Source organism: Trachypithecus francoisi, unplaced genomic scaffold (assembly GCF_009764315.1).
Source record: "Trachypithecus francoisi isolate TF-2019V2 unplaced genomic scaffold, Tfra_2.0 Lachesis_group12, whole genome shotgun sequence".
In the NCBI taxonomy this organism is placed as follows: domain Eukaryota; kingdom Metazoa; phylum Chordata; class Mammalia; order Primates; family Cercopithecidae; genus Trachypithecus; species Trachypithecus francoisi.
The window spans coordinates 12,564,398-12,592,054 of NW_022681457.1; the positions used below are offsets into that span (position 1 = coordinate 12,564,398).

At 46.1% G+C, this 27,657-nt stretch overlaps 1 protein-coding gene and 1 long non-coding RNA gene across 9 annotated transcripts; one reads left to right on the forward strand and one right to left on the reverse strand.

Annotated features, from left to right (window-relative positions):
• Nucleotides 1-347: 347 nt before the first annotated feature.
• On the reverse strand, nucleotides 348-12,713 carry LOC117091806. Of its 7 annotated transcripts, none has more exons than XR_004440530.1 (4): nucleotides 9,562-11,121; nucleotides 5,614-5,735; nucleotides 4,675-4,734; nucleotides 348-732 (listed from the first exon to the last, which is right to left on the reverse strand). It is a non-coding gene; the product is annotated as an uncharacterized LOC117091806 (long non-coding RNA). The 7 variants fall into 7 exon arrangements; XR_004440531.1 differs by lacking the exon at nucleotides 348-732 and adding an exon at nucleotides 1,843-2,027; XR_004440534.1 differs by lacking the exon at nucleotides 348-732 and adding an exon at nucleotides 12,575-12,713 and having other exon boundaries at nucleotides 4,489-4,734; nucleotides 9,562-10,501.
• Nucleotides 11,724-27,140, forward strand: ZNF460 (zinc finger protein 460). 2 transcript variants are annotated; one of them, XM_033224605.1, is made up of 3 exons: nucleotides 11,724-12,420; nucleotides 17,168-17,294; nucleotides 24,277-27,140. In XM_033224605.1, the coding sequence occupies exons 2-3, from the start codon at nucleotides 17,261-17,263 to the stop codon at nucleotides 25,806-25,808; spliced, it is 1,566 nt and encodes a 521-aa protein (XP_033080496.1). In that variant the 5' UTR covers nucleotides 11,724-12,420; nucleotides 17,168-17,260; the 3' UTR covers nucleotides 25,809-27,140. The 2 variants fall into 2 exon arrangements, with proteins under 2 accessions (XP_033080496.1, XP_033080495.1); XM_033224604.1 differs by lacking the exon at nucleotides 11,724-12,420 and adding an exon at nucleotides 12,781-13,132.
• Nucleotides 27,141-27,657: the final 517 nt, after the last annotated feature.

The window sequence follows — 27,657 nt, forward strand, 5'->3', positions numbered from 1 at the left end:
TTTTCTTTTGAGACGGAGTCTCACTCTGCTACCCAGGCTGGGGAGCAGTGGCGCAATCTCAGCTTACTGCAACCTCTGCCTCCCAAGTTCAAGTGATTCTCCTGCCTCAGCCTCCCGAGTAGCTGGGACTACAGGCATGCACCACCATACCTGACTAATTTTGTATTTTAATCGAGACAGGGTTTCTCCATGTTGGTCAGGCTGTAGTCTGTAGTCCCAGCACTTTGGGAGGCCAACGCAGGCGGATCATTTGAGGTCAGGAGTTCGAGACCAGCCTGGTCAATATGGTGAAACCCTGTCTCTACTAAAAACTACAAAAATGTAACCCCAGCTACTTGGGATGAGGCAAGAGAATAGCTTGAACCTAGGAGGCGGAGGTTGCAGTGAGCCGACGTCGTGCCACTGCACTCCAGCCTGGGTGACAGAGCAAAACTCCATCTCAAAAACAAACAAACAAAAAATCAGGCTTTTTGGGTTCCCAAACTGTTTGATATTTGTTCTACCTCAGGTTGGCCTACCCCCACATGTTTCTTTCCAGGTTCTCTGCTTGTCCCCTCAGGCAGTATCTCTGGATCTGGGCTCTAAAGCTGGGAGTGAGAACAATGGTCCACTTCTGACATCCCTGCTTTGAGGGCTGAGTGCTCAGTGTTAGTGGGTGGCCAGTGGCCTCATGTCTTTTCAGCTGCCCTGTGTACCTGAAAAGATGTACCTGTCATGGTACACAACTACAGACTTTTGTGGGGAAAAGAAAGAGAGATCAGCCTGTTACTGTGTCTATACAGAAGGAAGTAGACATAAGAGACTCCATTTTGTTCTGTATTTGAGATGCTGTTAATCTGTGACCCTACCCCCAACCTTGTCCTTGCAAGAGACATGTGCTGTGGTGACTTAAAGTTTAAAGGATTTTGGGCTGTGCAGGATGTGCTTTGTTAAACAAGTGCCTAAAGACTGCTTGCTGGTGAAAGGTCATCACCATTCTCTTAATCTCAAGTAAGAGAAAAGCATTTGTCTCCTGCCCGTCCCTGGGCAATGGAACATCTCGGTGTAAAACCCGATTGTATGCTTTGTTTACTGAGCAAGGAAAAAACCGCCTTTAGGAATAAGGTGGGACTTGCTGGAGCAATGCTGCTAAAAGGTTTATGGAGAGTTTGCATATGTATATCAAGGCACAGCATTTTCCTTTAAACTTATTCATGTCACAGGGATTTTTGTTCATATGTCTTACTGCTGATTTCCTCCCTACAATGATCCTATTGTCCAGCCACTCCCTTATCTTTAAGATGGTAAAGATAATTATCAATAAATACTAAGGGAACTCAGAGACCGGGGCCGGTGTGGGTCCTCTGTATGCTGAGCGCCGGTCCCCTGGGCCCCGCTTTTCTTTCTCTATACTTTGTCTCCGTGTCTTATTTCTTTTCTCAAGTCTCTCGTTCCACCTAACGAGAAACACCCACAGGTGTGGAGGGGCAGGTCACCCCTTCAACTTTCAGTGGGGCAAGTGTGATGAATCCCCAGTACTCAGCATCAAGGTGCCCAAGGAAGACCCTTCATCTCGCCAGCACTGGATGGGTGGAGGAAGGGAGCTCCTGCCTCTGGGGCTACACTCACTACGGATTTAGCCTCAGCAAGTTTCTGGTGGCAAGATAAGAAGTGCTGACATCCTACCCTGCTGAGAAGACAGCCCTCTGTCTGGAAGCTGGGAGGGAGAGCCCTGTGTTCTTGTCTGCAACACTGTGGAGTATAGTTTCCGTATCACTGAATTGGGAAGGTTGAAGGAAAGAGATGGTCTTGGTTCAAATACTACAGACTCTCACAGTTCTTACAGAAGGACAGATTCTCTTGAATAAATATTTTTTCATTTGATGTATCTCCTTAGGACTATCTCCAGAGACGTGACTTTTTTTTTTTTCATTTTTGTTTTTAATAATTTTCTTGGGAAGTGGGCCCACAGAGCTCCTTATGCTGTCATGCCAGAAGTCTCTCCTTGCTTTTTTTGTTTTAAACTTTTTATTTTCTGACAATTTTAGCTGTAAAGAAGCAAAGATATTATAGAGTTCCTATATAACTTCATGCAGCTCCACCTCATGTTAATACATCACAAGTCTATGACGTATTTGTCAAAGCTAAGAATTAACATCGGTATACTACTACTACTAACTGAACTACACACTGCATTTGGATTTCACCAGTGTTTTTCCACTAATGACCTGCAGTTGCAGGATCCAGTCCAGGACACCACATTTCACTTAATCATCTTATTGCTTTAGTTTTCTTTCATCTGGGACAGTTGCTCTGTCTTTTCTTGTTTTTCATGATCTACATACTTCTGGAGTACTCATCATGTAATGTCCCTTAATTTGCATTTGTCTGATATTTTTTCATTATTAGTCTAGAATTGTGGGTTAAGGGGACGAACATCAGACTGGCAAGGTGTCCTCCTTGTATCATCATAGTAGGTGTTACTTGATGTCAAGATGACTAAAATGGGCCAGGCACGGTGGCTCACGCCTATAATCCCAGCACTTTGGGAGGCTGAGGCAGGTGGGTCACGAGGTCAGGAGATCGAGACCATCCTGGCTAACACAGTGAAACCCTGTCTCTACTAAAAATACAAAAATTAGCCGGGCGTGGTGGTGGACACCTGTAGTCCCAGCTACTCGGGAGGCTGGGGCAGGAGAATGGCTTGAACCTGGGAGGCGGAGGTTGCAGTGAGCTGAGATCGTGCCACTGCACTCCAGCCTGGGCGACAGAGCAAGACTCCATCTCACACACAAAAAAAATTTGACTTAAGTGATGCTAACCTTGATCACTTGGTTAGGTGGTTGTCTGCCAGGTTTCTCCTGTCAAGTTACTGTTTTCACTTTCCACAATTAGTCACTAAGTCCAGCCAACTCAAGGGGAAGACCACAAAGCTCTACTGTCTGAAAGGGGATGGTGGTATCTATGTATACTATTTGCAATTCTTTTTTAAGATTGGTTTCTTCTCCTTATTTATGGGCAAGCCTTATTAATTACTGGTTTTAATTTTTGAAAACTCAAGAAAGTGCTCACCTTAGCAGTACATATATTAAAAATCAAATAAATATAAGTCCTTCTATGTGTGTTTTGTGAATCCCATCTTATACACATAAGGTAAGGGAGATGCTAAGATCTGGAAATAGTTCATCTCCACCAAAACTCATGTTGAAATTTGATTTCCAAGTTAGGCATGGTGGTGTGCACCTGTAGTCCCAGCTACTTGGGAGGCTGAGGCTGAAGGATCACTTGAGGCTAGGAGTTCACGGACGGCCTGGGTAACATAGTGAGACCCCATATGATATGGTTTGGCTGTATGCCCACCCAAATCTCATCTTGAATTGTAACTCTCACAATTCTCATGTGTCATGGGAGGGATCGGTGGGGGGTGACTGAACTATGGGGCCGGGTCTTTCCTGCGCTGCTGTGATAATGATGGAGTCTTACCAGATCTGATAGTTTTAAAAACAGGAGTTTCCAGCCGGGCACGGTGGCTCACGCCTGTAATCCCAGCACTTTCGGACGCGGAGGCAGGTGGATCACAAGGTCAGGAGATCAAGACCATCCTGGCTAACATGATGAAACCCCGTTTCTACTAAAAATACAAAAAATTAGTGGGGCGTGGTGGCTCATGCCTATAATCCCAGCTAGTCAGGAGGCTGAGGCAGGAGAATCGCTTGAACCCGAGAGGCAGAGTGAGCTGAGATCGCACCACTGCACTCCAGCCTGGGCAACAGAGTGAGACTCCGTCAAAGAAAAAAGAATAGAAAGAAAACATTCAGTAAGCTTGTCCTGTATTCCTACACAAAGAGAAAACAGCAATATATTCCACAAGAGTAAAGCAAAATAAGTAAAGTTATTACAAGTAAACTAAATTAGAAGGCTTTTCATGAACTGAGCAACTGTTGGAACTAAGCTGACATGGGGTTGTTAGCTGATTATAATGTGCCCAGAATTAGACTATTGATCCAGATTTTTACATTACCCATCCCTCTTGTTTCTTCTGAGCAGCAAGCAGAGATGTTGGTTCACAGGAATAAGCAGGGTTAGCTTAAATTACAGAAACAAACTTAAAAAGAACTAATGAGACTAGAATTTAATAACTAGTATACCATAGTTCTTGAAATACAATATTTCTCTCTCCAGTTTCCCATTTTTACTAAAGACAAATTAGGGTAAGCCTGTTTTGCTTTATTACGCTTGGCCTGATTATTTATATAAAGTGCAGCAAGAATAATTATTTTTCACATAGGCTTTTTTCATTTTTTATTTTTGAGATGGAGTCTTGCTCTGTCACCCAGGCTGGAGTGCAGTGGCACAATCTCGGCTCACTGCAAGCTCTGCCTCTCGGGTTCACGCCATTCTCCTGCCTCAGCCTCCCGAGGAGCTGGGACTACAGTGCCCACCACCACGCCTGTGTAATTTTTTGTATTTTTAGTAGAGACAAGGTTTCATCATGTTAGCCAGGATGGTCTTGATCTCCTGACCTTGTGATCCGGTCGCCTCAGCCTCCCAAAGTGCTAGGATTACAGGCATGAGCCACCGCGTCCGGCCCACATAGGCTTTTTAATTGGCTTTGATGGAACTTTGTTTCATAGAGAATCTCTGATAAGACGTTTTTAAAGCTGAGCCCTGCCATGGGTTTGTACCTTCAAATACCTGTAAGTTGGGTAAATTCCTCTCCTTTTGAGGTCCCAAGATAACGTGGAGCTCCTGGACCTGTGAGAAAGTGACATTCTTAACCACAGGTCAGAAACCCTGTACAGGGACTGTGTAGGCAAGGTGTGAGGCCAGTTCCCCAAAGGGCTTTTACTGGCTCTACAAGTCAACTTTGATTCCTTTTTTTTTTTTTTTTTTTTTTTTGAGGCGGAGTCTCGCTTTGTCTCCCGACTGGAGTGCAGTGGCCGGATCTCAGCTCACTGCAAGCTCCACCTCCCGGGTTTACGCCATTCTCCTGCCTCAGCCTCCCAAGTAGCTGGGACTACAGGCGCCTGCCACCTCGCCCGGCTAGTTTTTGTATTTTTAGTAGAGACGGGGTTTCACCATGTTAGCCAGGATGGTCTCGATCTCCTGACCTCGTGATCCGCCCGTCTCGGCCTCCCAAAGTGCTGGGATTACAGGCTTGAGCCACCGCGCCCGGCCAACTTTGATTCCTTAAAGGAAAGCACATCATGCTAGTCAAAGCCTTGGTAAAATAACCAATTTCTCCAATTATGTGTTACAAAGGAAAACAGATTCTTTTTTTTTTTTTTTGAGACGGAGTCTTGCTCTGTTGCCCAAACTGGAGTGCAGTGGCCGGATCTCAGCTCACTGCAAGCTCCGCCTTTCAGGTTCATGCCATTCTCCTGCCTCAGCCTCCTGAGTAGCTGGGACTACAGGCGCCCGCCACCTCGCCCGGCTAGTTTTTTTGTATTTTTTAGTACAGACGGGGTTTCACCATGTTAGCCAGGATGGTCTCGATCTCTTGACCTTGTGATCCACCCGTCTCGGCCTCCCAAAGTGCTGGGATTACAGGCTTGAGCCACCGCGCCCGGCTGGAAAACAGATTCTTATTGCACTTATGCAAATAACTATATGTCATAAGTTAAGAATACTCACAACTAGTTTCCAAATTCTGGAGAAATCAGGTAGAGAGAAACAAATACGTTGCAAATTTTGTCACAGGAGTATATTCAACTGGTAAAAGCTGTAAATAGCTCAAATGAAAAGTTTCCTTGACTCTGAAAAACAAAACAAAGGACGAGCAATGTTTTAAACAAAGTTAAAAACATTAGACTTCTTCAGTTTAGTCCATGTAGTTAACTTCTGTTTGATACTTACGAACATTTCAGTTCTCTATGAGAGTTCTAAAAGTTTTTTCCTCTATTCTAATGTCATTATCTCCAAAATTATCAGAAAACCTGCCTTTTTTTTTTTTGGAGTCTCACTCTGTCACCCAGGCTGGAGTACAGTGGCCTGATCTCAGCTCACTGCAAGCTCCGCCTCCCAGGTTCACACCATTCTCCTGCTTCAGCCTCCCGAGTAGCTAGGACTACAGGCCTGTGCCACCACACCTGGCTAACTTTTTACATTTTTAGTAGAGATGGGGTTTCACCATATTCAGGCTGGTCTCAAACTCCTGACCTTATGATCTGCCTGCCTCGGCCTCCCAAAGTACTGGGATTACAGGAGTGAGCCACCATGCCCAGGCTCCCCCCTTTTCTTTTTATTTTGAAACAGAGTCTCGCAGTGTCACCCGAGCGGGAGTCCAGTAGCGCAATCCCAGCTCACTGCAACCTTCACCTCCTGGGTTCAAGCGATTCTCCTTCCTCAGCCTCCCAAGGAGCTGGGACTACAGGCCTGCGCCACCACACTCAGCTAACTTTTTATATTTTTAGTAGACACAGGGTTTCACCATATTGGCCAGGCTGGTCTCAAACTCCTGACCTCGTGATCCACCCTCCTCGGACTCCCAAAGTGCTGGGATTACAGATTTGAGTCACTGCACCCGCCCAGCCTGCAGTTCTATAGTTGATTATAAACCATCTTCTAAAGATGATTAAAACAAGACAATTGTCTGTGGATGATAAAAAATTTCAGGACAGCCACTATTTTTTTTTTTTTTTTTTTTTTTTTTTTTTTTTTTTTTTTTTTTTGAGGCGGAGTCTCGCTCTGTGGCCCGGACTGGAGTGCAGTGGCCAGATCTCAGCTCACTGCAAGCTCCGCCTCCCGGGTTTACGCCATTCTCCTGCCTCAGCCTCCCGAGTAGCTGGGACTACAGGCGCCCGCCACCTCGCCCGGCTAGTTTTTGTATTTTTAGTAGAGACGGGGTTTCACCGTCTTAGCCAGGATGGTCTCGATCTCCTGACCTCGTGATCCGCCCGTCTCGGCCTCCCAAAGTGCTGGGATTACAGGCTTGAGCCACCGTGCCCGGCAAGGACAGCCACTATTAAGGCCACAATTGATAAGGAAATTTGGTTCTGTGGCACACAAAATTTTACATAACAATTATAATTATTAATAATATACACTAAGTCATTGTAATGACTTATATGTCATTATATTATATAAGTGTATATTATAATTCTAATTCTATAATTAGAATTATAGGAGTTTCCCATAATTTTGGAACATATAGCAATAACACATTTATGCATATATAGTCCAAAGAAAGCAAAACACCATTTCACACTTGATAATGCTTCCTGTATGATCTTTATACCAAATAAGCCAAATTTCACCTTTACATTAATGTACTATCAATGTGAAATCCAATTTTTAATAAAACCTTATAGATGGCCGGACGTGGTGGCTCACACCTGTAATCCCAGCACTTTAGGAGGCCGAGGTGAACAGATCATGAGGTCAGGAGTTCGGACCAGCCTGACCAACATGGTAAAACTCCGTCTCTACTAAAAATACAAAAATCAGGCCAGGCGCAGTGGCTCACGCCTGTAATCCCAGCACTTTGGGAGGCCGAGGCGGGTGGATCACAAGGTCAGGAGATGGAGACCATCCTGGCTAACATGGTGAAACCCCGTCTCTACTAAAAATACAAAAAAATTAGTGGGGCATGGCGGCAGGCACCTGTAGTCCCAGCTTCTCAAGAGGCTGAGGCAGGGGAATGGTGTGAACCCGGGAGGAGGTGGAGCTTGCAGTGAGTGGAGATTGGGCCACTGCACTCCAGCCTGGGCAACAGAGCGATACTCTGTCTCAAAAAGAAAAAAAAAAAAAAATACAAAAATTAGCCAGGTGCCTGTAGTCCCAGCTACTCCAGGAGGCTGAGGCAGGAGAATCGCTTGAGCCCAGGAGGTGGAGATTGCAGTGAGCCAAGATAGTGCCACTGCACTCCAGCCTGGGTGACACAGCGAGACTCTGTCTCACAAAAAAAAAAAAAAAAAAGAATCTTTATAGACATATTTACCCAATTTTAATGTTTAACCATAAGGTAAGATTCTTTTTTTTTTTTGAGATGAATGTTTAATTTATGGAAAAACTGAGTAATATCCCCTTTAACTTTAGCCAATATGTTCACACACAGAATCTCTTACAATTAATTTTTATAAACCTTCCAGAACTTGTTTAAATATTTAGATTTTTTTTTCTTACTTAAAACAATTGTCCAACACTTTAGGCAGAAAAAATGTCCACATTCCCATGCCTTCTTATAATCATTTTCTTTTTTTTTTTTTTTTTTGAGACGGAGTCTCGCTCTGCCGCCCAGGCTGGAGTGCAGTGGCCAGGTCTCAGCTCACTGCAAGCTCCGCCTCCTGGGTTTACGCCATTCTCCTGCCTCAGCCTCCCAAGCAGCTGGGACTACAGGCGCCCACCACGTCGCCTGGCTAGTTTTTTGTATTTTTTAGTAGAGACGGGGTTTCACCGTGTTAGCCAGGATGGTCTCGATCTCCTGACCTCGTGATCCGCCCGTCTCGGCCTCCCAAAGTGCTGGGATTACAGGCTTGAGCCACCACGCCCGGCCTAATTAAGCTAACTTTTAACCATAGAGCTCTTTAAAAAAGAAATCCTTTCAAATCTCTTATTACCCAACTTTAGCCATGCCAAGAAGCCAATATTTCTAGCTTCTGAACTTTACCAAAGGTTATCTCCTAGGCGCATAGAAAAAGGACAATTTAAAACAGTCTGTGGAGGAGAACAGACAAGGTCCCGCAGATATTAAACCAGAAATGACTTACTTCCTAGGTGGGGTATCAAACCCAGACTGCCACTGTGAAAGTGCAAAAACCTTAGTTACTGAGCGACAGCACGGGACGATGCCCACGTCCTTTCACAGAAGCCTAGAGTAGTTAATTTTGAGCTTGCAAGGGCTTTTAACTACTTAATATGATTTTTAGAGCTGACTATGACATGAACCCTAAAATTCCTGTTCCCTAGAAGGCAGAGACCAAGAGAAGGTACCACTACATGGTTAAAAAGTCAAGCTCCCGAGGACATAAAACAAGGGGGAGACTTCATCCAGTTTGTTTGTTTCAGGGACCTGACCAGCTTGCTGGGTTGTCTTGAAAAGCAGGCTTACGGCCGGGCGCGGTGGCTCAAGCCTGTAATCCCAGCACTTTGGGAGGCCGAGACGGGCGGATCATGAGGTCAGGAGATCGAGACCATCCTGGCGAACACGGTGAAACCCCGTCTCTACTAAAATATACAAAAAACTAGACAGGCGAGGTGGCAGGCGCCTGTAGTCCCAGCTACTCAGGAGGCTGAGGCAGGAGAATGGCGTAAACCCGGGAAGTGGAGCTTGCAGTGAGCTGAGATCCGGCCACTGCACTTCAGCCTGGGCGACAGAGCGAGACTCTGTCTCAAAAAAAAAAAGAAAAGCGGGCTTACAGGTGTTCTAAGCCCATGTTTTATCCTACAGAAAAACGAATTCAAAGCACAAAATACACCAGCTTAAGACTAGCCTTACAATTCTTTTTCACATTAATCAAAACTTTACAGAGGAGATAAACACTGATTTATTGATTTGTTGTTATTATTATTATTATTTTACCATTCATTCAACCATTTGCATAGAGAGAGAAGTCAGAAATCTGACTGGTAACAAATTCTTACCCTCTTGCTGGCATGCGAGGCTTCTGTGTTCCCTTTCTCTGAGTGGTCCCAGTGATCTGGCTTGTGGCACCATTGCCCTGGGGGCCAAGTCGCATTATAAAGGAAAATTACATTTTTTCATTCTGACCAGAACAAAATACATGCGATAAAACATACACATTAGCCACTCTGCTTAGCACCCGATATTAAACTGGCAAGGCTTAAATTTGCCCCCAGATGGGCCCCATCATCTTTAATCCAACCTCTGACTTGGAGTTTCAATATGTGTCTCTGGGGAAGACGGTCGCCCTGAGTAACAGAGTAACAGAAAAGATAAGAAAGGGAAATACTTTCCCAGGTAATATTTTCCCAGGAAATACTTTCCACAGGCAATACTTTCCCAAGCAAGGCGAAATGATCAGGGAGGCCAGAGAAAGACCCACCCATTGTAGTGACACTGAAAAGTTCAGGCGGCTGCAGCTGCTGTCGTGAAGGTATTTTTTTCCAGTAGTCCCCTCAGCTCTCAAGTTTCCCCTTTTGCGGGAGGAAAAAGCTCCCAGTGTCCCATGATCCTGTACATGCCTAACCCTGTTGCCCACAGTCATCAACAAAGAATGCAAGGCAATTAATCCAAAGAGAATAGGAGTTAACATCCCACGGTGCCAAACCTGTTCTTAGCCAACAGGGACTTTACTGAGAGGGGTCTCTAATCCCCTACATCTTAGAAGGGACTCTAATCCTCCTGAGTTGGGCCTCTAACCCAAGGTCGGTCTAGTGTCCTTGCCTTTTATTAAGAGGGGCCTCTAACCCACTCTGTCTTAGGAGAGACTCTAACTCCCCTAACTTGAGTGTCTATCCCAATCCCATTCTTAACTTGGATACCCCACCACTTACCCAAAGTCCTCCAATCAGTGCTGCAGTCTATTTCCTTTGGATCAGGGGGATCTCCTCAGTATTGTTCCTTTTGTGGTTTGCAAGAAAGGTGTCACTGGATCTCACCCCATAGCCAAAGTTAGCCTTTGGGTCAGGGGTTTCTGCAGTATAGTCTCTTCTGTGGTGGCCAGGCATATGTTATAGGAAAGGGGTCCCAATCCATACCCCAAGAGAGGGTTCTTGGATCTCGCGCAAGAAATAATTTAAGGCAAGTCCATAGAGTAAAGTGAAAGCAAGTTTATTAAGAAAGTAAAGGAATAAAGAATAGCTACTCCATAGACAGAGGAGCCCCGAGGGCTGCTGGTTGCCCATGTTTATGGTTATTTCTTGATGACATGCTAAACAATGGGTGGATTGTTCATGCCTCCCCTTTTCAGACCACATAGGGTAACTTCCTTACATTGCCATGGCATTTTTAAACTGTCATGGCACTGGAGGGAGTGTAGTAGTGAGGACGACCAGAGGTCACTCTCGTCACCATGTTGGTTTTGGTGGTTTCGGCCAGCTCCTTTACTGCAACCTATTTTATCAGCAAGGTCTTTATGACCTGTATTTGGTGCTGACCTCCTATCTCATCCTGTGACTCAGAATGCCTTAACTGTCTGGGAATGCAGCCTCGTAGGTTTTAGCTTCATTTTACCCAGCTCCTATTTAAGATGGAGTTGCTCTGGTTCATACGCCTCTGAAAAAAAATTTAAATTTAATTATAAGAGTCTGGCCGGGCGTGTTGGCTCACATCTGTAATCCCAACACTTCGGGAGGCTGAGGCGGGCGGATCACCTGAGGTCGGGAGTTCGAGACCAGCCTGACCAACATGGAAAAACCCCGTCTCTACTAAAAATAGCCACGCGTGGGGTCTCATGCCTGTAATCCCAGCTACTCGGGAGGCTGAGGCAGAAGAATCGCTTGAACCCAGGAGGCAGAGGTTGCAGTGAGCCGGGATCGCGCCATTGCACTCCAGCCTGGGCAACAAGAGTGAAACTCCATCTCAAAAAAAAATTTAATTATAAGAGTCATAAGTATGTGAAAAAGAGAATGATGTCTTTATCAATTTTCAAAAATTACTATTGCCAGTGATGAATAACAGTGTTGCTAGAACACTAATTTAGCCAAAAATATTTCTCCAGAAGTGTTTTATAGACAGCATCGTGTAGGAAATTGACCCCATCTCCATTCGTTATTTTCAATCTGGAAATTAAATCTCTTGGGGAGTACTTTCTGCACACCTTGTTTCTATTTTCATAACCATATATATCGTCAAACCATTGAAAGCTGGACTTTATTCTCTTTCATAATCATGAAAAGAAAAAAAAAGTTACTGATGGGGACTACGAAGACTTCGCATAACATAGATATCTTTTGCATAACATAGGATTGTTAAAATCCTAACATGACTTTATTGGTCTCCTGTCTGCAACCAGTTAATGCTGGGTTGGGCCAGGGTTCCCTTCTTTCCCGTCACTTATCCATTCTTTTCATAGCCTCACCTAATATCATGACTTGAAGTAACAGTTTACGGTAACAACTCTCAAATTTATATATCCACTCTCGAACCCTCTGCCAATGTTGAATCACAGGTTGAGTAGATGGCACTACGCTTTGAGGTCTTACTGACGTTTCAAACTGATCATGCTTGAAATGGGAGTACTGGGCTTCCCTGCAAGCCTGCTCCACTAGCAGCCTCCCCACCTCAGGGTATGGGAAGTCCACACGTGGCGAACGCTAAGCCTATTACATCACCCGGAAGTCCCTGCATCCTTTGAAGGCTGGGCCCGGCCAAAGGAGGCCCAATAGAGGGCGGTCTGTCCTTTCCCAGCAGGCTGGGCACACTGTCAGGCGTCCTCCTTTGGGTGGCTATTTTAACTGCTCATTTATCCTTTTCTTCTATGAAAAGATCCAGAAAAGAGGCAAAGCGAGCGAGAAGTCGCGGGCCCAGCCCACAGCAGGGTAAGCACCTTTGTTCGGGGTCTGAATCGGGGCGACTATCCCCGCCTCCTGACCTCGATTTTCCTGAGCTTGAAGGGACCTTTCGACCCTCCGACTTGTGCCTATACTAAAGCGGCAGCCCTAAGACGACGCGGGGGTTCTGGTGCGCACTTACGTGGAGTCGGATGAGCTGGGTGAGTTCCCACACCCGGTAGATGTAAGGGAAAAACTGCATTACCCAGAAGGCACCGTCCCTTGTGTTGGCCGCGGACTCTGGGCCATTGACGGCCCAGGACAGGAGCGTTTTCTCCGGGCCAGGGCGGCGGAGGCGGGACTTCCGCTTCTTCGTGTGACGTCATCTCCGTGGGCCGGCTTGGCCCTGAAGCAGTGTGGGGCCTAGAGCGCTGGGTGGGCGCGTTCTGCGGCCTGAGCAGGGAAGGGTAGTGAAGCGGTTACGCCCCTTCTCCGCGTCTTGGCGGGAGCCTGACGCCCCGCTTCTCCCCTAACGAGGCGTCCCGCTGGCGCTCACCGAGGCCTAGGCCTCCGCAGCCGCCCTCCGTCTCCTCAGCCCCGACGCTGCGCCCTGGGCCTTGTGCGCATTTTTTTGGGGGGAAAACTGAGGCTCAGAGTGCGAAAGTCAGCCGCGGTCGCCCCGCCCAGGACAGAGAAGGGCTGTGGTCGGCTGATCCGCGGCATTCCCGGGATGGCGGCGGCGTGGATGGCTCCGGCGCAGGTGAGTGGACGAGGTTTCGGCCTTGCTGCTGCTCTGCTATTTCTGGAGGCCTCGTGGGCAGGCTGGAAGCCAAGACAGCCACAGGATTTTTCTTTGTCGCCATCGCTTAAGAGAAATGGCCGTGGCTTGTCGTTTCCTTTATCCGCAGTCCTGCAACAGTGTTGGCCCCTGATAGGTGTTCAGTCCGTGGTTGAAGGATGAATGATGCTTCCTTCTAGGGCTCTCATCACACTTCCCCTAAATCCAGCCTTCTCTGTTGCCTGCCAGCCCCTACCCCATCCCCCTGGCCAGCCACCCCTGACCTTGTGTCTTTGCGTTTTTCCCTGGTCCTTTGCTCTTCAGAGCCACCAACCTGACCGTACAGAGTCCTCTTCCATTTTCCAGCCTTTCTCCTTGACCCCCCTTTACCTCGAACACTGCCCGTGTAGTGGGGGGCCTCCGTCTCACATCCTTCTGGCCTCTGTCCAGATGTCACGTATTTGGAGGTGCCTTTTTTGGCAATTCCGGCTAAAGTGGCACCTTACACCCTTGCCCAGAGTCTGGTATTTTTGTATAGAGAATCTGATGGTATTAAAGAAGCTTGTGGATTTGAGTTTGTCAAGGACGTAATGAGAACAAAGAAAAATAATTAGGAAGAATGATATTAACTGACCGTCGTTGAGTCCTTGCTGTGGGCTGATCGGTGGGTAATATTTAACCCTCAGCTCGTTTAATCCTGATTTTTTTTTTTTTTTTTTTTTTTGAGACGGAGCCTTGCTCTGTCGTCCAGGCTGGAGTGCAGTGGCGTGACCTTGGCTCACTGCAAACTCCGCCTTCTGGCTTCAAGCGATTCTCCTGCCTCAGCCTCCTGAGTAGCTGGGAGTACAGGTGCACGCCACCACGCCTGGCTAATTTTTGTATTTTTAGTAGAGACGGGGTTTTACCATGTTGGCCACGCTGGTCTTAGACTCCTGACCTCAGGTGATCCACCCGCCTTGGTCTCCCAAAGTGCTGGGATTACAGGTGTGAGCCGCCGCACCCGGCTTAATCCTGAGCTCTTTAGAATTAGGTTATATTGTCATGATTGTTTTACACAAGAGCAATTTGAGGGTCACAGACGTTCAATTACTTGCCTTGCATCACTGTAGCTCTTAAGTATCAGAAACTAACAACTGGTATGTTTACCATCATAGTCTGTGTTTTTACCCTCTTCTTTACCTGCAATGGTTTGGGAGGCCTGGGGCTGACACCTAAAGTAAACTTTGCAAGATGAGGCCTCCTTCTAGCCGTGGTCTTGGGCATGAGGAGGCATGGCCTTTCATACTGGCGGAACTGTGTAGACTTAAAAAATGGTATATCGGTTGTTTAAGGAGTTCCCAGGGGACCTGTGTGGCTTCCACGGTGGTTTTATATGTGGTTCCCCTTACTCCCTTACCTGCTGACATATTCTGAGAGGGCACGTTTGTATGGTTATGTTGCTGAATGTACTCTCCTACTCAGCCAGGATAGATATAATCTCCAGATGGTCCCATATTCTCATGGCTACAACCTGCTGTGCCCTCTATGACTCTTGTTTGCTTGCTGCTGGAATATTCTGGCTTCAGGGATACCTGCTAGTAGGACTCAGGTAGAAAAGGAAGTGATGGCTCATTGTGAATTCTCCCTGGAAGCAGGTCCAGGCCCTAACACCTGATCAGGTGCCACCACCTCAGGTGATTCTTTGGTGAGGTGGATGATGATGACTACACTTCTCTGCGCTTGTCCATGGGAGTGGCTGAAATGGATATATGGATTTGAAATGCTTCATCCTCATTAACTGCATTAACTTTGCTAATAGAGAAATGTCAGGTTACATAATTAGACCAGAGGGCCCTGGGCTTAAATCCTGCCTCTGTTGATAAGACCTGTGACTCTGGGCTTGGCATAGTGAGTGGCTCACGCCTGTAATCCCTGCACTTTGGGAGGCCGAGGTGGGTGGATTGCTTGAGCCCAGGAGTTCAAGACCAGCCTGGGCAACATGGGGAAATCCTATCTCTACAAAAAATACAAAAAATTAGACTGGTGTGGCATCTTGTGCCTGTAGTCCCAGCTACGCAGGAGGCTGAGGTGGGAGGATCACTAGACCACAGGAGGTCAGTGAGCCGACATTGTGCCACTGCACTCCAGCCTGGGTGACAGAGAGAGACCATCTAAAAAAAAAAAAAAAAAAAAGACATGAAGACATGTGACTTTGGGTAGACTGGTAGAGCTTCTGGGACCTGAGATCTGGGCCTCAGGTCTCTGAGTGTGACATAGAGATGATGATGGTAAATTCAGATGCTGTGTGTAGCCTTTGCCTCAGTGTTTTTTTTTGTTGTTGTTGTTGTTTTTTTTTTACAAACAGTTTTTCTTTGTTTCATTTTCTTTCCTTTTTTTTTTTTTTTTGAGACAGAGTCTAGCTCTGTTGCCAGGCCAGAGTTCAGTGGTGCGATCTTGGCTCACTGCAACCTCCGCCTTCCGCGTTCAAGTGATTGTCCTGCCTCAGCCTGCCAAATAGCTAGGACTACAGGCACACACCACCACGCCCAGCTAATTTTTGTATTTTTAGTAGAGATGGGGTTTCACCTTGCCGGCCAGGATGGTCTCGATTTCCTGACCTCATGGTCTGCCCACCTCGGCCTCCCAAACTGCTGGGATTACAGGTGTGAGTCACCATGCCCAACCTACAAACAGTTTTTCTTTAGTTCTTTTATTCTTTTTTTTTTTTTTTTGGTGGGGGGACAGAGTCTCGCTCCGTTGTCCAGGCTGGAGTGCAGTGGCATAATCTTGGCTCACTGCAACCTCTGCCTCCCAGGTTCAAGCTGCTATTCTGCCTCAGCCTCCCTAGTAGCTGGGATTGCAGGTTTGTGCCACCACACCTGGCTACTTTTTGTATTCTTAATAGAGACGGGGTCTCACCATGTTGGTCAGGCTGGTCTCGAATTCCTGACCTCAGGTGATCCACGTGCCTCAGCCTCCCAAAGTGCTGGGATTACAGACGTGAACCACCGTGCCCAGCCTTGACTATTCTTTTTTTTTTTGAGGCGGAGTCTTGCTCTGTCGCCCGGGCTGGAGTGCAGTGGCCGGATCTCAGCTCACTGCAAGCTCCGCCTCCCAGGTTTACGCCATTCTCCTGCCTCAGCCTCCCGAGTAGCTGGGACTACAGGCGCCCACCACCTCGCCCGGCTAGTTTTTTGTATTTTTAGTAGAGACGGGGTTTCACCGTGTTAGCCAGGATGGTCTCGATCTCCTGACCTCGTGATCCGCCCGTCTCGGCCTCCCAAAGTGCTGGGATTACAGGCGTGAGCCACCGCGCCCGGCCGACTATTCTTGATGAAGTGGGAAACACGGTTATACTGACCTGGAAATCGAGGCTCAGCGAAATGAAATGAGGTCCCCAAGGTCACATAGCAGGCACATGTTGATTTCAGGAATTTGGTTTTAAACCTCAGGAGTCTAGCTCCTGAGCTGGGGACTTTCAGTCACTTTACCATGGCATGTAAACCTGTCAGCATGAGGCAGGCTCACAGGGAGGATCGGTAAGACTCAGTTACTGTTCCTGTTATTGTTGCCGGTGTTGATGTTTTTATTATTATTCTTTCCCATTTTTCTGATATGTCAGAGCGCTTACTGTCTGTGCCTCTCAGTCCACTTCGGATTGTCCTGACCTTATTTCTGTGTCAAGTTCTAGTGGTTTCCTGCATAGGAGGCTTTTTTTTTTTTTTTTTTTTAAAGATGGAGTCTTGCTGTGTTGCCAGGCTGGAGTGCAGTGGCACGATCTCAACTCACTGCAGCCTCCACCTCCCAGGTTCAAGCAATTCTCCTGCCTCGGCCTCTTCTGTCTCCTCTTCGCTGCTGTAATCCATGCAAGGCAGTGTCCACATTCACCTTGATCCTAGCACAGATCTTGGCCCTTTGGAGGTGCTTGGTGATTTGGCCTTTGATTCTCTGTGCATCTTTTGCAGTGCTGGAGTGACAGGTTCTAATCCTCTTCCACAGTTGCAAAGGAAACATTACTGGCTCTGTTTGACTTTTCAGGAGTCTGTGACCTTCGAGGACGTGGCTGTGACATTTACCCAGGAGGAGTGGGGGCAGTTGGACGTGACCCAGAGGGCCTTGTACGTGGAGGTGATGCTGGAGACCTGTGGGCTTCTGGTCGCACTGGGTAAGCCTGTCCTCTCCTCTGCAACATCAGGGGCACCTGAAAGCAGCTTCATTCTAGCCTAATTCAGCTTCATTCTGGCTTCAGGCCAGGCTAGTGGACTAGGTCTTGGGAGCCAGCCCTCCTGTTTCCCAAAGCCTGACTCAATTTTTTTTTTCTTTTTTTTTTTTTTTTTTTTGAGACACAGTTTTGCTCTTGTTGCCCAGGCTGGAGTGCAATGGCGCGATCTTGGCTCACCACAACCTCCGCCTCCCAGATTCAAGTGATTCTCCTGCCTCAGCCTCCAGAGTAGCTAGGATTATAGGCATGTGCCCCCACACTCAGCTTATTTTATATTTTTAGTAGAGATGGGGTTTCTCCATGTTGGTCAGGCTGGTCTCAAACTCCCGACCTCAGGTGATCTGCCCACCTTGGCCTCCCAAAGTGCTGGGATTACAGGCGTGAGCCACCGCGCCTGGCCGCATTATTTTGACTCCCTTGATTCTTCCTGATCTCTTTGTGTCTTACTTAGAAAGGATTGGCTGAGAAATGTAGTTTGCTTTTGGTCACAGCCAAAGGAGAGGGATGCGTTACCAGGAAATGGGCATGTTTTATAGAACCCAAAGGCAGGATTTGCAGCCAGGCGCCTTGTGGGACTAACACTGGGTATCTTGTGCTGGCTTCCCTTTATGGGTCTGCTCCTATCACTGTCTTTTCATAGTGGCTTTTTCTGGCTTAGCTATTGTGTGGAATGAAGTGACCATCTAGTTCTTGTTCTCTGAGGCTCACACATTCCTTGGCACTACTACTTCCTACATATTTTTGTTGTTTCTCTGTTGATACTCTTCTCATTTAATTTTCCCAGCATCCCCATCCTCAGTGAGTAAGGATAATAAGGCCACTGCAATGAACACCTCAGAAAATTCATTCATTCAGTTTAACAGATATACCTTCATTGTGAGATGCTGTTTGTTGCATTTTTTTCTTGATAAAAGTTCTTTCTTTTGTGAAGTGTTGATTTTGATGTTTGTGCAAATGTCTGTATGTGACAAAATTGCTGTTTGGAGTTCCCTCCCGGTTTTTTATTTTTCAGTGGTTCATGAAATGTCGAAGTATGGAATCACCACGTCTACCCCTCACTCTGCTGCCCGGTTCCCTTAGGATTGAGTTCTTCCACTCATATCTCCCATTCTTCTTTATAGCCTCCTTGTTTTGAGACTCCTGGCACCTTACAGGGGTGTTCTCCATTTCCTCTGAGCACAGCACTTGGGAGACCAAGGTCTGATGCCTCAGAGTCCAATCCTAGCTCTACTCCTTGTCAGCTGTGTGTTCCTAGGCAAAGTACTGAAATCCTCTGTGCCTTAATTTTCTTTTTAGAATTTTTTATTTCTTTATACCCATGCCAGTGCAGAAAAGTGCCTCAATTTTCTCGTGGGTAAAACGGGACAGTATGTGGCAAAAAAGGCATACCTTTGTTTCATTGCGCTTTGCTTTACTGCACCTAGCAGTTCCTGTGTTTTTAGAAGTTGAATGTTTGTGGCAACCCTGAATTGAGCAAGTCTGTCCCAACCATTTTTCCAACAGCATGTGCTCACTTTTTGTCTGTGTCACATTTTGGTAATTCTTGCAGTATTTCAAATGTTTTTTATTAATATTACATCTATTGCGGTGATTTGTGATCAGTGATCTTTGATGTTACTGTTGTAATTGCTGTGAGGCACCTTGAACTGCACCGTGTAAGACAGCTTTATCGATAAATGTTACGTGTATTCTGACTGCTCCACTTACTGGCCACTCCCTCTCTGTCTCTCTCCTTGGGCTTCCGTATTCTCTGAGATACAACAATAATGCAGTCAAGTCAATTAATAACCCTGAAATGGAAGCCAGATGCGTCTAATCCCAGCTACTCTGGAGGCTGAGATGGGAGGATTGCTTCAGGCTAGGAGTTGGAGACCAGCCTGGGCATCATAATAAGCGTCCATCTCTTTCACTTTTTGAATAAGCTATAACTCATATACTGTGTTGTGCAAGAATCTTAAGAAGTCCATTCACTGAGGCCGGGTGTGGTGGCTTGTAATCCCAGCACTTTGGGAGGCTGAGGCGGGCGGATCTCCTGAGGTCAGGAGTTTGAGACCAGCCTGGCCAACATGGCGAAATCCCGTCTCTACTAAAAATATGAAACAATTAGCCAGGCATGGTGGTGCACACCTGTAGTCCCAGCTACTCGGGGGGCTGAGGCAAAAGAATCGCTTAAACTCAGGAGGCGGAGCTTGCAATGAGCCGAGATTGTGACACTGCACTCCAACCTAGGCGACAAAAGGAGATACTGTCTCAAAAAAGAAAAAAAAAAGACAGAAGTCCACTCACTGAATTTTTGGTTATGTATAAACCAAAGTAACTGCCACCTACATCAATACATAGGCGATATCCAGCTCCTCATCAGAGTTTTATGCCCTCGATAGCTTCTTTAATTCTTTTTTTTTTTGAGATGGAGTCTCGCTCTGTGGCCCAGACGGGAGTGCAGTGGCCAGATCTCAGCTCACTGCAAGCTCCGCCTCCCGGGTTCACGCCATTCTCCTGCCTCAGTCTCCCGAGTAGCTGGGACTACAGGCGCTCGCCACCTCGCCCAGCTAGTTTTTTGTATTTTTTAGTAGAGATGGGGTTTCACCATGTTAGCCAGGATGGTCTTGATCTCCTGACCTCGTGATCCGCCCGCCTTGGCCTCCCAAAGTGCTGGGATTACAGGCTTGAGCCACCGTGCCCGGCCAGCCTCTTTAATTCTATTCACTCGTATTTAGACTTCAGGAGCATAGATTGGTTGGCTGTTGTTGAACTGCACAGTGTGTTCTCTGACAGATCTGTCTTTTGATCATCACGTCTGTGTTTTCTTTTCACGTGTTTATATACAGTCGGAGTTGGTTCATTCTCAATATGTTGTATTTCTCATTGTATGTGAAACTGCCATTCATTTGTCCATTACCCTGCTGATGGATGTTCCTGTTGTTTTCAGTTTTTGGATATTATAAAGGATGTTGCTGAGAGTATTATTGTTCATATTTTCTGGTGGATGTAAATACTGGTTTCTCAATTTTCTGTTAACAGTAAATTCTGTTAGAATATACTCTAATGTGTGTACACATCAGGTCATGGAGTAGGTTGTATATTCAGCTTTCTTTTTTTCTTTATTATCTTTCGTAGAGATGGGGTCTCATTGTGTTGCCCAGGCTCATCTTGAACTCGTGGCCTGCACTGATCTCCCCTCCTTGGCCTCCCAAAGTGCTGGGATTATAGGCATGAGCTACCCTGTGTGGCCATGTTCAGCTTTAAAAGAAACTGCCCAGCAGTTCTGCAGAATGTACCATTTCACTTTCTGACCATGGACATGTGAAAGCTTCCAGTGCTCCACATCTTCATCATCACCTGATAACATCGTTTCCTTTTGGGAGGTCTAGGCAGGCAGATCACTTGAGGTCAGGAGTTACCAGCCTGGCCATCATGGTGAAACCCCATCTCTACTAAAAATAAAAAAATTAGCTGAGTGTGGTGGCAGGTGCCTATAATCCCAGCTACTTAGGAGGATGAGGTAGGAGAATCGCTTGAGCCTGGGAGGTGGAGGTTGCAGTGAGCCAAGATCACACCACTGTACTCCGGACTGGATGACAGAGCAAGACCCCATCTCAAAACAACAAACAAACAAAAAAACATCATTTCATTTTACTGTTTGAGTCCCTGTGGTAGGTTTCTCTGTATCACAGCACAGAAACCATTGTAAGGTCACTCCTTTCATTCCTAATTTTCAAATACAACAGTGACCATATGATAACTGATGATGGCCCACAATTTACCGATCTCTTATGTACTGTCTAGCACTGTGCCAAGTGCTTTATAGAAATTTTCCCCTTTTTTAAGAGACAGGATTTTGCTCTGTCGCCCAGGCTGGAGTGCAGTGGCACCATTGTAGCTCACTGTAGCCTTAAACTCCTGGGCTCAAGCAATTCTGCAAAGTAGCTGGAACTACAGGCTCACGCTACAATGTCTGGCTAATTTATTAATTTTTTTGTAGAGACGGGGTCTTGCTATATTGCCCAGGCTACTCTTGAACTCTGGGCCTCAAGCAATTCTTCTGCCTTAGCCTCCCAAAAGTCACAGGATTACAGGCATGAGCCACCGTGCCCAGCCAACAATTTTCCTATTTAACCCTCATCACACCCTATGAGACAGAATCTGAGAGTTTCTGTTTTTCAGATGAGGAAGTGGAGACTAGGATCAGCTAAATCATTTCTCTGACATCAGCTGATGTGGTGCAGGCAAGATTTGAACTGAGATGTTTTGACTCCAGAGCTACACTCTTAACCTCCCTTTAGTATGAACTCACAATTCAGCACAGAGTTTTCCTAGTTTGTGCTTGAGTATTGGGCCCTCTTAGATTCTCTTTCTCTATTCTCTCTGGACTTTGGTTCTCTTCTTACTCTGATCTTCACTTTTATGTTGGCTTCATCAGTTATCTCATAGCCAATCCTTGTTACTCTTAAATACTCTCCAAGGCTAATCCACACATTCTTTTTATTTATTATTACTATTTTTTTTTAAGAGATGGGATCTGGCTATGTTGCCCAGGCTGGTCTTGAACTCCTGGGCTCAGCTTCCTGAGTAGCCAGGATTACAGGCAGTACCTTTCAGACTGTGTCTTTTTCTAGTGTTTTCAGGTTATTGTTTCTCAGGCTTGTATTGAATTTCTGGATCAGTTTTGAGAGAATTGGTAACTTTATATTATCAGTTTCTTCATTCAGGTAGATCTTTATTGTCTTGAAATAAAGTTTTATTATTTTCTTTTTTTTTCTTTTTCTTTAAACGGAGTCTCACTGTCTCCCAGGCAGAAGTGCAGTGGCGCGATCTTGGCTCACTGCAAACTCCACCTCCTGGGTTCATCCCATTCTCCTGCCTCAGCCTCCCAAGTAGCTGGGACTACAGGCACCCGCCACCACGCCCGGCTAATTTTTTGTACTTTTAGTAGAGACAGGGTTTCACCGTGTTAGCCAGGATGGTCTCGATCTCCTGACCTTGTGATCTGCCAGCCTCGGCCTCCCAAAGTGCTGGGATTACAGGCGTGAGCCACCGCGCCTGGCAGAAGTTTTATTATTTTCTTTTTTCAAGATCCAGTTGTTTGTTAGCCTTTCCGCCTATTTTTCACTCTGACACAGTGGATTCTATATGTCTACCAGGATACTGTTCACGCTTTGTCCTAGGAGCTCTGTCCTAGGAGTAGCCGTGGCCATCCCTGGCTGTCCCTGAAGCAGAATCTTGAGCATCAGCTTCCTCTCTGCCCCTTCCTGTCACTGAATCCTGACCAGCCTTAACTTCTCATGGGGCTGCCTCGTCTCACTGCAGTCCCCTAGATTCACTGAAGACTCTGTGTCTTTGTATATTCTATGTCCTAAGGCTAATATGTCCTTCTCACTTTAAGCTCATGAAGCATCCTCTGGGAAGCTTCCTGGGCCTCTTCCTGGCCCTGCCCCATCTAGGCTACATTAAGTGCCCCTTCCCTGGCCTCTTGTAGCACCTTGACATGTTCTTGAGCAAGCTCACCATACAGTGTCGTCATATGTTGTCCACCTAGTCGCATCTTGACTGTGAGTGGGGATCTCTATTCCAGTCTGTACTCTGCTTGAGCTTCTCCCTCTGGGTTTCTCTTTTAAAATTTCAAGAGTTGGCCAGGCACAGTGGGTCATGTCTATAATCCCAGCACTTTGGAGGCAGAGGTGGGCGGATTACTTGAGCCCAGGAGTTTGAGACCAGCTTGGGCAACATGGTGAAACCCCATCTCTATAAAAAAAAAATACAAAAAATTTAGCCAGGCGGGATGGTTCACGCCTGTAATTCTAGCATTTTGGAAGGCCGAGGTGGACAGATTACCTGAGGTCAGGAGTTCCAGACCAATCTGGCCAACATGGTGAGACCCCATCTCTAAAAATGCAAAAAAATGAGCCCAGCATGGTGGTGCACACCTGTAATCTCAGCCAATCGGGAGGCTGATTCAGGAGAGTCGCTTGGACCCAGGAGGCAGAAGTTGCAGTGAGCTGAGATCATGCCACTGTGCTCCAGCCTAGGCAACAGAGTGAAATTCCATGTAAAAAAACAAAAAACAAACAAACAAAAAAGCCAGGCATGGTGGCATATGCCTGTAGTCCAGCTACCTCGGAAGCTGAGGTGGGCAGATCATGGGTGAGCCGCCTCAACCTCCCAAACCAAAGTGCTGGGATTTTAGGCGTGAGCCACCGCGCCTGGCCTTTTTTTGAGATGGGTTTCCCTCTGTCACCCAGGCTGGAGTGTAGTGGCTCAGTCTTGGCTCACTGCAGCCTCCACCTCCCAGGTTCAAGCGATCCTTCTGTCTCAACCTCCCAAGTAGCTGGGATTATAGGTGCCTGCCACCAAGCCTGGCCAATTTTTGTATTTTTAGTAGACATGGGGTTTCACCATGTTGGCCAGGCTGGTCTCGAACTCCTGACCTCAAGTGATCCACCTGCCTCAGCCTCCCAAAGTGCTGGGATTACAGGCATCAGACACTGTACCCAGCCCATCAAATCATAGCTATTTTCAAATCATCACTATTTTCATCTTATTGTTCTCACCAAAATGGTGGTTTCATTTCTTCTATATACTATCTTTTTTTTTTTTGAGACGGAGTCTCGCTCTGTGGCCCTGGCTGGAGTGCAGTGGCCAGATCTCAGCTCACTGCAAGCTCCGCCTCCCGGGTTCACGCCATTCTCCTGCCTCAGCCTCCCGAGGAGCTGGGACTACAGGCGCCCGCCACCTCGCCCGGCTAGTTTTTTGTAATTTTTAGTAGAGACGGGGTTTCACCATGTTAGCCAGGATGGTCTTGATCTCCTGACCTCATGATCCGCTCGCCTCGGCCTCCCAAAGTGCTGGGATTACAGGCTTGAGCCACCGCGCCCGGCCTCTTCTATACTATCTTAATAAGCTCTTTTGTGTATTGTATTCCCTTCAGGTGACAGCACAAAACCTGAGACCGTAGAGCCTATCCCTTCTCACCTGGCCTTGCCTGAGGAAGTCTCACTCCAGGAACAGCTGGCACAGGGAGTCCCAGGATACTCCTATTTTGGGCAGACCATGGATCAGGATGGGCCATCTGAAATGCAGGAATACTTTTTGAGACCAGGGACAGACCCACAGAGTGAGAATCTCCATGGGAAAATGAGCCTTGAAAATGAAGGTTTGGCGACAGCTGATGGTATATGTTCAATGATGATACAGAACCAAGTCTCACCAGAAGATGCTCTTTATGGATTTGACTCATATGGACCAGTTACAGATTCCCTGATTCACGAAGGGGAAAATTCCTATAAATTCGAGGAAATGTTTAATGATAATTGCTTCCTTGTTCAGCATGAGCAGATTCACCCTCGTGTGAAGCCCTATGATTGCCCAGAATGTGGGAAAGCCTTCGGCAAGAGCAAACACCTCCTTCAGCATCACATCATCCATACTGGGGAGAAGCCCTATAAATGCATGGAGTGTGGGAAAGACTTCAACCGCAGGTCACACCTCACACGGCACCAGCGGACTCACAATGGAGATAAGCCCTTTGTGTGCAGCGAATGTGGAAGGACCTTCAACCGCGGGTCACACCTGACACGGCACCAGCGGGTTCACAGTGGAGAGAAGCCTTTTGTGTGCAATGAATGTGGAAAGGCCTTCACCTACCGCTCCAATTATGTTTTGCATAACAAGAGCCACAATGAGAAGAAACCCTTCGCATGCAGCGAATGTGGAAAAGGCTTTTATGAGAGTACAGCCCTCATTCAACACTTCTTTATCCACACTGGGGAGAGGCCCTTTAAGTGCCTTGAGTGTGGGAAGGCCTTCAACTGCAGGTCACACCTCAAGCAGCATGAGCGGATTCACACTGGTGAGAAGCCTTTTGTGTGCAGTCAATGTGGAAAGGCCTTCACTCACTACTCCACCTATGTCTTGCATGAAAGAGCCCACACCGGAGAAAAGCCTTTTGAGTGCAAAGAATGTGGGAAAGCCTTTAGCATTCGAAAAGACCTCATTCGACACTTCAACATCCACACTGGAGAGAAGCCCTATGAGTGTTTACAGTGTGGAAAGGCTTTTACCCGCATGTCAGGGCTCACAAGGCACCAGTGGATTCATACTGGAGAGAAGCCCTACGTATGCATCCAATGTGGGAAAGCCTTTTGTCGGACCACAAACCTCATTCGACACTTCAGCATCCACACTGGAGAGAAGCCCTATGAGTGCGTGGAGTGCGGGAAGGCCTTCAACCGCAGGTCACCCCTCACAAGGCACCAGCGGATTCACACTGCAGAGAAGTCCCATGAACGCATCCAGAGTGGGAACGTTTCTTGCGAGAGCACAGATCTGGTTCAACACTCCATCATCCAGACTGAGAGTAGCCCAGAGAGTGCAGCGAATATGGAAGCGCCTTCAATTGCCGCTCATTCCTCCTCACTCGACATCAACGGATTCATCCTGGGAGAAACCCTACCATTGTAACAGATGTGGGAAGACCTTTTACACACTTCAGTCAACATCCACGAATTCCTGTTAGGGAAAGAGTTTTTGAATATCACCGCTGAAGAAAATCTGTGGTGAGAGGAAACATCGTACCGTCTGGTCATTCATACTGAAGAGAAGCTTTCTAAGCATCATCTTTGTGTGAAAACCTATTTTAGATAATCATTTGTCATCTAAACAATTATGTTAGAAATTGACACAGCCAAGAGTCTTATTCTACATCTGATAATTCGCCCATGAGAGAGACCCAGTGGTTATTGTGCACTTAGGAAAACCTTCAGCCACATCTTTCTTGTTAGTTTACAGTGAAATGTTATCTCAGGGACATTCAAGCAAAGGAGGAGGAGTCATAGGGAAGAGAAAGAAATGGAAGCACAGCTTCTTTCAGACTTCCCTGACAAGCCCATGGCCGTTTGTTATCTCCTCGTTATTTTATTTGGGAGAGGAACATGTTTCAGAAACAAAAGGGCCTCATCCCCTTTATTTTCCCTGTGTATACATTCACTGCTGTCCAGTGCTGTAGACAAATGGTTTGTTTGAAAACATTTTGTGAAAGCCTACTTTGTTCCACAGCATTGTCTCTACTCTTGAGGAGCAGAAGCATATATCTTTATGAGAAAGATGGAGGCTTGAGTTATGAAATACTTTGACATTTAAGGAGATAAGGATGTGCATATGAATGGGCACATTTTACTGCACACTTCAAACGCTTTGATTTTTTTAAAAAATTGTTTCTTCTTGTGTCTTTAACCACCCAGTACACATACTTTTTTCTTGATATGGATCTACTTGTTTATTTCTTTTTCTTTATTTTTTTGCGGGATGGAGATGATATTGTAGCTGTTTGTACATAATATAATCCAGGGAGTCCTAGTTCCTCCCTCTGATTGTGGTTTCTCAGCTTCTTTACTCCTCTTTAGAGAGAGTAAATAGTTCAGAGTTCACCTCAGCAATTTTCTAGAGGACATTTTGGAACCAAAAATGAAATAAGACATGTGGCTAAATTAAAGGATTATGATAAACTCAGAAAATAAACACAAAGAAGGAATCTCATTTTTCAGTCTTACAGAAGATTGTGTGTAGGCTGACTATAAAGTGACTGGAATTTTAACAGGTGAACCTGCATGTGTATATGCAGGTAGTTGTCACTACGGATTTAGTCCAGTCATAGTAATTAATATGTTTAATCAGAATATTTTGGAATTTCTCTTTTGGTATTCTTTTTGTTTCTTTTATTGTTTTTAATTGACACATAATGTTTATGGGGTTTGGTGTGATATTTCAATATATGTGTGCTAAGAGTAATGATCAGGGTAATTAGTATATCCATCTCCTCAAGCATTTATCATTTCTTTGTGTTTAGCAACATTCACAGTCTGCTTTTCTAGCTATTTGAAAATATAAAATGTATTGCCAATTGTACTCATTCTGCAGTGCCACAGAACACTACAACTTATTCAAATGGAATCTCACTTGGTGTAATTTTGTATTTGTTAACCAATCTCTGTCTGCCTCCCTGCTATCCTTCCCAGCCTCTGGTTACCACCATTCTGCTCAACTTTTTATGCTTCCATATGAGTAGAAACAGAGAGTATTAATCTTTCTGTGCCTAGCTTATTTCACTTAATATCGTTCAAGCTCATTCATGTTGCTGTGAAAGACAGGTTTATTTTTCATGGCTGAGTAGTATTCCATTGTGTATATATGCCATGTTTTTTTTCTTCAATCATCTGATAATGGACACTTAGATTGATTTCTTAGCTCTTATGAATAGTGCTTCAATAAACGTGTAGATCTCTTTGACATATGAATTTTTTTTTCTTGGATA

What these genes read in the sequence shown, in the direction of transcription:
- ZNF460 (XM_033224604.1), top strand. Translation starts at nt 13,103, where the DNA reads ATGGCGGCGGCGTGGATGGCTCCGGCGCAG. An exon ending in CGTGGATGGCTCCGGCGCAG is followed by an intron (nt 13,133 to 17,167) that starts GTGAGTGGACGA and finishes TTGACTTTTCAG; the next exon opens with GAGTCTGTGACCTTCGAGGA. An exon ending in TGGGCTTCTGGTCGCACTGG is followed by an intron (nt 17,295 to 24,276) that starts GTAAGCCTGTCC and finishes TATTCCCTTCAG; the next exon opens with GTGACAGCACAAAACCTGAG.